This window comes from Meleagris gallopavo, chromosome 5, assembly GCF_000146605.3.
Source record: "Meleagris gallopavo isolate NT-WF06-2002-E0010 breed Aviagen turkey brand Nicholas breeding stock chromosome 5, Turkey_5.1, whole genome shotgun sequence".
NCBI lineage: Eukaryota > Metazoa > Chordata > Aves > Galliformes > Phasianidae > Meleagris > Meleagris gallopavo.
The window spans coordinates 900,055-910,733 of record NC_015015.2 but is presented as its reverse complement, the minus strand read 5'-3'; the positions used below and the strand labels follow the sequence as shown (position 1 = coordinate 910,733).

Here is a 10,679-nt window from a genome sequence, read left to right as displayed (position 1 = left end):
ACTTGAAGAACAAGGGTTCAGCATTCCTTGATTTTTCATTTTTGGCACACTCCATTCACTCCAATTTACTGCTCGTGCACTTGGACACAGATTCGACTGTCTCCTGTATCCAAGGATAATGACCCACCACTCCAGTGATTTAGTAAACCTCAACTCTGCTCAACCACTCAATCAGTGATGGGCTAATCCCTTAATGGCCATTTGTGTCTGTCCAGTGCATCCTAAGGAGTTCTGCAACACTCCGATCCTGCTGCACAGAGTTACGTGCCCTCCTTCCGCCCTCGTTATCTTATCAGGTAGCTAATTCCCACAAATGATCATGCAGTTTCAAGTTAAAGATGAAATTGCAATTGAATCGTAAATTTGTCACTCTTTAGACAGCTGTAAAGTCAGTAAAATCTTGATCAAGTGGGGATTAGTCACTGGATTGAACAATTAAGACCTGTGAGAGCATCTGGCCTTCTGACAGAAACATGTTTATTGATAAAAAAAAAGTTTATGTAGAGGTTTAAAATGTTATTAATTCTTAAGTGGAGTATAATCTTTTATCTAGTATATTGTGACACATGGCTAGCTATCCCCCAACGCCTTGTTCAGCTCAAGTCAACTATTGCTCTACTGCCATCAGTTCTACTTAAAGAGAATTAATCTTTTGAAAGAAGGATGGCTGTGAGCCTTTACAAATACCAGAGCAGAGTGCAGATGGAGATGTCATCTGCAAAAATTGTTTGCTTCCATATTATTTTGGAGTCAGTAAAGAAGACCCTTTCGGGTTACCTAGTTATGGTTCTATTAAAATGTTTGTAGACGTATTTCCTCCACAAGAAGAATAAGTTTCCCAAAAAGAACCTGACACATACAGACACATCTGAACCCTAACTTGAAAAAAAAAATAAGGCAAAAATGCTTATTATGGGCTGCTAATTATATAATGGAAACAAAAAGAGAAGATAAGCACTTCCTGCAAGGTAGTGAGCCCTGTCCAAATTTCTTCCGCAGGGGCAGCTGGCATTGTTACTGGTGTCTCCTGTGACTGATCAGATTTGACTTGGAGACTTCCCCCTTTGGCTCAGCCTCAGCTTGGAAGCTCTCCCTCTCCAGAACAGTACTATACAGAGCTCAGTAAGCACAAGCCAAGCCCCACATCAGTCATACCTCAGATCTATGTATGCTGCACCATCCTGGCTTAAATACTTGCTTAGTTTCTCAGGATCCCACAGGCGTTCAAAGAGTGAAATCCAATGACACTGCAGGTCCCCACACTTAAAAGATTTTCCCTAAATCTCTCCGTATTCCATGCCAGCCAGCATTCTCTGGTTGTGGAGAAGAATTCTTCTCCATAACATAAATGGAGGAGGTGGAGATGGTGGGGATTGTACCACGGACCTCAAACATGCCAAGCATCTGCTCTACCACTGAGCTGCATCCCGCCAGGTAAGCAGCAGGTAATAACCAACCAAACCCTTCCAGTGCCACCAGTATCATTTCTTTCTCACTAACCTGCAATGAAAAAACAACAAAAACAACAAAAAACAACCACAGAAGCATTGCTATATCTGTAAATTAAAAAGAGATTTGATTGCCTAATTTTCACGTTTTACTTTCTTATTATGAAAATGATTCACTGGAATTTCTCCAGAAAAAAAGAGAAAATGGAATTTGCACTCACTGCAACCTGAACGCTTTCATTTCATAGCTCTCAGTACAAGATGTCTTCCTTAAGCTGCTCTGCACCCTTCAACCCTTAGTGCTTTTCTCACAAAATACTGAAACAAAACATACAGTTTGGGGTTTCAAAGAAACACTTTGTTCACAGTGTTTTGCCACAAAAGAAAGAAAAAAAAGAAAGGAAAGAAAGAGAGAGAGAGACTATGCACAAATTTGTCCCAATGAAATAGGCATTTGCGACAGAAAAGTACAGCTGCCCTTCTAAAAATCACTTCACGTCCTTAATTAACTTTGCAAAATAATTTATATAGCAATGTTGCAGTGTTCAAACTCACATTAATGCAACAACAAAGCATTAACTGTACACGAGAAGCTGAGATTAATTAATGTTATGGAAGAAATGAATACCTCTTGTAGTAAGATAGCAGTGATATTTTTCCTCACAGTTATGCTGAGCAGCACCCGATGCAACGTCGTACGCAATAAACAACCATCATACTGCTTAGCTCTATTAAATGCTCACAAGGCTCAGCTGGAAATAAAGGTATATATAATTTTGGCAGCACCTAATTAAGTTCTACAGCTTCAAAATGCTTTACCCACCGTAACCAACAGTATGCAGGAGTGGTTAAACCCAGACCTGCCCCTCTGTGGGGCTTTATCCAGTGCACCATTAGCACAGGTGGCTGGCTGGGTGGGTGCTTAGGGCTGCCACTTACATCTGCTGCCTTTGGAATGTTTTAATTTACATTCATTGAGGCAAATTCTCCTCCCCATCACACCCTACGTTCTTTGTCAAGTCACAGCTGAAGGGCCTCTTGCTCGAGGAACGTAGCCTGAATTCTCCTGACAACCAGGTTGTATTAGGGTGATTCACTTAATGAATCAGACAGAACGTACCCTGCGTCAGCCATCGTTTTTCTGTGCTGCTCAGAAGCATAATTTTGTAAATAACTCTAAAATTCTACTCTCGTGGTCGCAGTCATTTCACTTTGCCCTTGCCTTGGGCCGATTAACGCAAATTAAATTTCATGCCAGTCAGCTCAAGCAATCCGCACAGAAATTCAGAGGTTCCACTAGAAGGCAAAATTGTTCTTACCAGTTACTAATGTTTTCAGAAAAGGTCAGAATTCTAACTGTATCGATATCCGAGAGAAAGAAAAAAGCCTTAAACTTCAAACGCATTACTCTTAGATTTAAAAGCAGAACTGAAAAATCCAGCTGGGTTACTTAGGATTTTTTTCCAAGTGTAGTATATGTCTGAATAAAAACATTTTCAGTGCACAACAGTTCTGCCCTTTAAAGATGGATCTCCTTAAAAAGAGCCAGGAATGTACTTAGCTATTTCCAGAAAATGGCTAACTTAAACAACACAGAATGACAAAATTTCCCCTGACTGAAAAAATGTAATACTTTTCATGACTATTTACTATACTGCTCCTAAAATGAGTCCACGTTCTGAGCTAGTATTTCAGATAAGTCCCGTGATTAGCTCAGCCCTATCCCCTTACATTAAAGATTAATTCCAGGCAGAGAGGGGAAGTTGTTTTGTTTTTGTTTTTGTTTTTTTTAAATAAAAAATACTGCCCTGGGTTTCTCTGTTGCATAAAATTATGTTCTACTTAAGTAACATTCAAATCTTATAGTGATAAATGCAGAATCACATGTGAGACGTACTAGAGCGCAGCAGAACTACAGTGCTGTACAGAATATAATCCTGCGACATACTTCCCGTAGTCAAACTGCACATTCATTTGGAAAACCAGTACGCCAAACTGGGACTAACTAGTGCTTTCTGAACCTAATCTGGCAATTTTGGGTCAGGTTGAAGCCCTGTTCCTATTAACTTTGGGAACATGGGACCTTCTTCTCTTTTCTAAGCAGGGATTTAAGACTATGGATTCAGCAGAGGCTGATACTGGAGTATTGCCTTATACTACGTGTATTAACAAGGGAGATTAATGTTTTAACTGGCTAGCCTCAACATTCGTAGTTAATTGGGAAATTCAATCTGTTACCCAGTTCCAGTAAATACTCTGGTGCCATTAGAAATTACATTGCATAAGTCTCTATTAAACAAAACATTTCAAGATGTAAAACCGTCAGAAGAACAGTGTACTTTTGCAGAGGCTGTCCCCTGAAAACTACTTTGGGTCAGTGCAATTTTTTTAATATAATTTGAGATACCCAGCCTGCACAAAGCGTTTTGTCATCTGCTTACTCAAAACAACACATCAGAGGAAACAGGTGAACCACAGAGGGTCTTCAGTAAGAGGAAAAGTCACTCAGGTCTCAGGCGCTTCATGTTTGTCGCGGTGGCCATGAAGCAGCCTCCCTTTTGCAGACCGACTTTAATTTAGCCCTCGCTCAGAACCCAGTGCCCAGCTCCTGCACATGCACATCCGCTAAGCCGAGAGCCAGAGAGTGGGAGGGCAGGATGACAAAGGGCAAGGCCAAGACTATCCAGTTTGGATCTGAAGTTCAGCTTTGAAGGCTTGATGTGAAAATGCACGCAGCTACTGCCTGCTCCGTGTGCTGTGTAATTAAAAACAAGGCTCTACCATTTGGAGCCAGGAAAATTTCCTCGCTCGTACACTGGTTACTTTTTTTTTTCTTTAGCATATCACCATTTGTTAAAGGTACAGTGGGAACGTCTTGATTTTGTTTTAGAAGGAAGGGAGCCTCTGAAAGGCAGAGCCATTAGGCCCGAGTGAGCTGGATGAGGGCTCAGGGGTTAACAAAGCAATTGTGGGCAACTATCGGGCAGAGAGAGTAGCAAACATACTGGATACAAACAGGTGATAAAAGCCGATAAGAGAGATGACAAAATTAAGAAAATAAAGAACACCGTTATAAAGATTTATAGATCAGCTAAAGCAGAGCAAAATAAATGAAAACAAACACTGATAAAACAGAAATGGGGCATCAGCCATATAAACAGATAGGAAACTTCAATGCTTCTGTGTAGTACTATGACACTGCTTTGTTTACACCAGCATTGACCTTTTGCTCCCAGAGAAGTTTATTAACCATCTTGGTCTTTCTTTGTGTCGCTTTACTCATCAAGAGAAAGTTGTACGGGGTTGATACTGATGAATGGCTTTTTCAGAAAGTCAAGTTATCCTTGACTAGATGCAGATGGCCTAGTAAAAAATGAACGCTGCCAGCAGACATTGTCTTTATCAGTAGTAAAAGTTCAGCAGGGACTAGACTTCCTCATCTCTGGCCAGAGAAACCCAGCCTTCTGTTTCAGCACCATATCACATATTGTCCTAATGAATTCTTGTAACACACTGCAGCCCAGATAAATATGCTTATATTAATGGTTCTTGGCAGCCTGGGGCTTGGTACAGAATCGACACAAGTGTTTGGATTCTGCCTGAAGCAGACACTAGGAATTTACACAGCTCAGAAATATTAGACTGTTGTTAGCTTGTTTGTCCTGTGTGCTGACCTTCAGTATTGCACGCTGCAGTTCACTCCCTCTAGGCTGCCTTCGTACGCCATGCTGACGCCCTGCAGCTCGGGGCAGAGGGAGAAAGCAGCTCTGCCACTAGAAAGCTTCATCCATCCCACAGCAGTACGAGCACTGATCTGAGATCCTACGTCTAGCAGCCCAGTGGCCAATACTCACTGCAGGGAATTCAAATCCTGCTGCCACGTGGCCTTTCCATCTTTGATTCTGTTAATTCTTCCTGCCAGTAATAGAGAGCGAGGCAAGGAGCAGTGAGTGATTCACGGTGAACTTCTCTTCAGAGCATGAAGCACTTTCTAGGCAACAGCCTCAGGGAAGGTAGGATCTTGGCCTTTAAAGAAGGCCCCAGCCAATACCAGAAACAAATAGCATCCAGATTTTAAAAGCTGTAATTCTCAGTAGCTACCCAGATCCACTTGGAGAGAGGCTGCGAAAGCAGCAACAGCACAAGGCTCGGGATGCTGACACACATTTTGAGTTGCGTTACAGGATATTCTCAGCTCGGATTGCTGCTTTGCAAGCGCTGTAACTTTGTGTTGCAAGTTAGGGAATTCCATCAGCGGCAGCGGGGGCTGAGCTGTGTGGTGCTCCCAGAAATGTAGCCGTCCTGTAAACAAGGAAACCTTCCATGCTGAGCCACCTAGTGTCTGAAAACGAAAAAGCTTCCGAGTTCTTTGTTGGGCTGGATTTCTTACCACGCAGCAGATAAAAACCTCTTTATTAGCATTTACGGAGTACCTTTGCTGTGGCATGGGACACATAACCTAAAAAGCTCAATGATGTAGCTAAAAATATCAGAGAGCCTTCCAGGAGGGCACGTTAAGCAGATGTGGCTACTCGTACAATAGTACTAATAGAGCACATTCACAAGGACGCACAATTTCCTGAGAAACTCTGGGGCAGGATTTCTTTCCAGGCAATGAGGTTATTTATTCATTTATTTACTTATTAAGTTGTGTTTTTCAACATTTCACTGAAATGAATGGGAGTTCTGGAACGTGACTCAGAGGCGAATGAGGCATAAAAAGAAACAGCCCCAAAATAAATACGGTTGTATTTCCCTCTTGCACCACCACACTAAGGTGATTCAGTGCCTTGTGTGTTTTTTTTTATCCTCTTGCACCAAAAGAGTTTTTTCGTGATGCTGGGGGAGGGCACCTGGTTCTGTACGAGATCCATTTAGCCAGCCAAGCCAGGATGATCAGACAGATCTTTCCATTTCTGTTCAGCTTATTTTTGCAGATTAAGATCTTGGCTCTGCAAGAGTTACCCAGAATATAAACAGCCTGTTTCACTTAAAAATAAAAACAAAGCAAAACAAGAAAACCCAGTGATGCTATTAAATAATATTTACACCTATGCGACACACATTTATTCATCAGGATTAAAGAAGCCTTGCCTGGGACTGTGCTTTTATCATTCAAGATGTTCGGTGCCTTTAAACCCCTGCACTTGAACACCTCTCGTATGGCCTGCAAACTCTTTGTGGCAGCATTTTCCCGAGCTCCTACAGTCCCCAGCCCAAGCCCTGTCTGTGTTATGTGCGACTCCCACAAGAACACCACCTTTCAGACCACCCTCAGCACTCAGAGCCCTCTGAGGGTTCAAAGCTGGCATTTCGGATTGGATTTCACAATATGGAAAATGGTACTAAAATTAATTGATGCTCTGGCTTATTTCCAGTGGCCACGCTTGTCTTGGTTCCCTCACCGCTGTTACTTAAGAACCTCTTTGTGTTGGTGGAGCCACATCAGCTCGTCAGTGCAGAGATGGTTTGAGTTGGAAGGGACCTTAAAGATTGTCTAGCTGATGGCCAAACCGAGCACTTAAAACCCGGCTTCATCACGCTGCTATTTGAAGCCACGGAAGTTCTGCCAGGATATTTTATGGGAATTGACACAGGCTGTGCTGGCAACGTCAACGTGCAAGTATGCAGCTTCGTACAAGCAGAGAAGAACATAATCTCTGTATATTTTGTCTTTGACTCATTTGAATCATATTCTAGCCAGCCCTGTTGTTTCCTATTACAAGTAGTCTCTCATGAAAACTAAAAAAAAAAGTTCTGCTTTTTTTTTTTTTGCTTTTGGTGTCTCTGTATGAGCTCTGCACTGATAACTTCCTACAAAACAAGCTGCTCAGGTGGGACCTCCTCTAAAATAAGCTTTTTTAGCAAGTCTGCCAGGGCATCTCAGTAGGGAACCCAGAGGCAGCAGGTACAGCCACTGCACCTGAGAGCACACGCATTGCTAGCTGCCAGGCTCAGCTCCCTCTCAGACTGCTCTGCCAGCTTCCTATCATCCCTCGTAGGGACTGCAGACAGCCCTGGGACATCTATCTCCCCACAGCACCCATAGCCACCCCACTCCTCGCTGGAGCTGGGCTTTGGAGCCCTCTCCAAGCTACTGGCCCACCGTGCCTGTCCTCTGAGTTATCTCAGCTCTACCCCCGGTTTTGTCACTGTATCCTTCAATCCTCTCTCTCCCCATAAAAGTGTCTAGCTGTCTCTTAAACTCACTTTACCATTTGCTTCTTTGACCTCACTTGGCAACTTATCCTTGTGTTTATTATTTGAGGTGGAATAGTTCTGGCTACATTCCTGGTTTTACTCTTAATTGTCTAATTTTTAGAACGGTGTCAGTGGGGTTGGGTTTGGGGTTTGTTTTGTTGTGTTTTTTTTTTAACTCACCACTTTCGTGACCACATCTTCAGTTTCAGTAGGTTCCTTTGTGTCATCTGGACTTCCAGTAACTAAAGGGATCCTAATGAATCTTTTATTGGATCTTCCCAAATACTGCAGCTGGATCTTCTTGTCCATTAGTGCCATTCTGAACTGCATACACTGCCTTTAATGACATCTTTGTTAACTCACGGAGGGAGCAGTTTCCTAAAGCGTGGAAGAGTTCCCCAGCTCAAACACTGAGTGATTCTCCCTGCCCATTCTTGCCCCAAGGGGAGGTACAAGCAGGGCTCGAGCAGGACTGGGCAGCACAGCTCTGACCATCTCCTGGCAACCCATCTCTGCCAGCTGGCTGCCTTTGTGTACCCACCTCACTAGGTGCAGGCAGCTCCAAGATGCAGAGCTGCAGGTATCTTCTTGGAGGCCCTCAGTCCACCCCAAAGCCTTGGACTGGTTTTACTGTCAGGTCACACTGATGATTGGAAAACACTGCATGTGATACACTTTTCTCACTGCCTGCCTGCAGAAGGAGAGGGAGGAAGAAACACTGGTTTAAAGCACTCACCTGTGTCTTCAGGACCCGTTCTCAGCAGCAGTAAGGTTGGCTGGTGGAGCAGTTTAATGAATCCTACTAATGTCCTGAAACAGATAGGCCAAGTTGGATTGGTTTCTAAAACGAACAACTTGCCTAAATCACCACGGAAAGAGAAACAAAGAGCTCTTCTCTGCGAGTCCCTCGCTTCCCTTGAAGGAATGCCTGAACAACAGGACTGCCTTTATGTTGTTTGCTTTACTGTAGCAAAGGAACGTCTTGGGACCTACTTTTTGCTCAGTACTCATAAAGAATACGCCGTGCACCAAGAGTTTGATCAGGTGGTTACAGTCTAGGCATGTTAGGTCTTAAGTTTTCAGCAAGCAGAGAGTTGGACTTAGTTGGGTTCATCTACCTTAATAATCGGTGCATCTTGGCTGACAACATCAGAGAGAACTGACATTATGTTCCCTTTCCTATCCAACATGTACTGTACCTCATGAAGTGACAAGAAAAAGCACAAGTGCTACTTATGTCACTAACATTCTGTATTCTGGGGGGCGATGAAAGCTACAGAACAAAAAAGTATGTCAGTCACAGTAGACAGTTAACCATCAGCCAAAATAACACTGCTGACTAATTTCAGTTTATGAACACAGATCAGAGGCTGTTAACTGTGGGATTGAAAATTTTCCAGAGAGCTAAGGATACTTGTAGGATAGAATAGTGTGCAGTCCTCTCATCTTTCACGTGGAGATCAAGCCCACAGAAACTCAGGCTGCCGAGCAGTTTCTGCTTGCCACAAAATGAGGAATTGCATGCTGCAAGAAATAGCATCTGGGGGCTGCTTCTGAGAAATTCATGTAGTAAAGCACTTCAATAAAGGCGGCTTACCTTGCTGATAGAATCTTGGAAACAGGAAAAAGAGAGGGAGAGACATAAGAGGCCTCATGACAAAGACTCTAAAATGACTAGGAATAAAAATAACAAAGATCTTCTAAACGTCACCGCTGTCTTCACCGTAGCCGGAGTGTCGGAGGGCGTAATGAGCATCAGACAGCAGAGCTGCAGCAAGTGCTTTCATTGAAAAAGGGGCAACAGCAAAAACCAAGGGACATACTCTGTCACTCATCCCCCCACACTTCATTTTTTGTTGCTGTCTACCATTATTATTGTTTGGCATGCAATTGACCAAGCAGAAAAGGTACGGACGTAGTTATTTACAGGTCACTGGAAGCCTGGCCTATGCTGCAGCGGAGTTTTGGTTATATTTCACAAAAGATAGTTTTATTTATGTTTGACTAATGCAGGCACAACTGGAGGCTGATTTTTCTTTCTTTGGCTTTCAGTATAAACACTTCTGGCAGCTCTCTATTTTGGGTGCAGGCTGAAGAACATTGTTTTGTAGTTGCAGAACACTGCTGGGTAAATCAGAGGACATTGTTATTACGACTGAACTTTTCTCTCGAGAAAGAAGGAGGAGTTGCTTTATTTTTTAATTCTGTGCAGTTTTATATACACCATTTACTCCAACTATTTGATGTTTGCCACACTTGTTATGAGTTTCTCCAGAGAGATGCTGTCTTTTGGCAGCAAAAGATAAAGTTGACTGATACAAATGAGTCACAGTACCCCAACAGTAATTAACAGTGATGCAATACCCCAGCGAAAAAGAGGACTTGAAGAATTAACTGTTGAGTTTTCTTGACGATGCAGCTGCACTTTAAGAGAGAAAGCTCAACCCATCATAGAACTCCATTGTGTACATTAGAGAAAAAAGCTTGGCAAGATACATTAAAGATTTTTGCTGAAGAGATACAAATATTTTGCAAGGTCAAAGGGCTCTCAGGCAGGCTGTACTCACTTCCAAAGAAAAGCAGGCAGTATGACAAAGAAACAATAATTTTTTTTTATCTCCATTTTCACACTTCATCATGTAAGAAGGACTGTCTTTTTCAACCTGCTGGACTGATTTAAGCCACCCTAACTCTAAGTTAACTTTCAAGTAAAAGTCACTGCACGGCATCCTAATCTTAGAAGTTATCCGTGCTCACGGTTTCAGCACAGTTCTACAGAAGGCCAATACTGCAATTTATAAAGTGGATTTTACTGCTCTGTGAAGTTTCTGTACAAATCTTACAGGTTTCAAGAAAAGGAATAGTTTTGTAAGAAGACGAACGATTGAAGCAACTGTTTTATAGCGCAATATGAAACTTGACACTGTTTTCTGCTGCCAGTATGATTCCCAAGTGAGATGGATAAATTGTGGTCAAGACCTGGACAGGTTAACTAGTGGTCATCAGTGCTGGTGGTACCTTTATATACAA

At 42.6% G+C, this 10,679-nt stretch overlaps 1 protein-coding gene across 3 annotated transcripts in view; it reads right to left on the bottom strand.

Annotated features, from left to right (window-relative positions):
• Positions 1-8,314: 8,314 nt before the first annotated feature.
• Positions 8,315-10,679, bottom strand: part of WT1 (WT1 transcription factor) — a 25,471-nt gene continuing 23,106 nt past the window's right edge. Inside the window, exon 6 of one of the 3 annotated variants that reach the window (XM_019615230.2) lies at positions 8,315-8,340. In XM_019615230.2, the coding sequence (XP_019470775.1) occupies positions 8,330-8,340 (11 nt within the window). In that variant the 3' untranslated portion in view covers positions 8,315-8,329. Of the gene's footprint in view, positions 8,341-9,336; positions 10,668-10,679 lie in introns of those variants that run through there. The other 2 variants (XM_010710690.3, XM_010710689.3) reach the window with 2 other exon arrangements.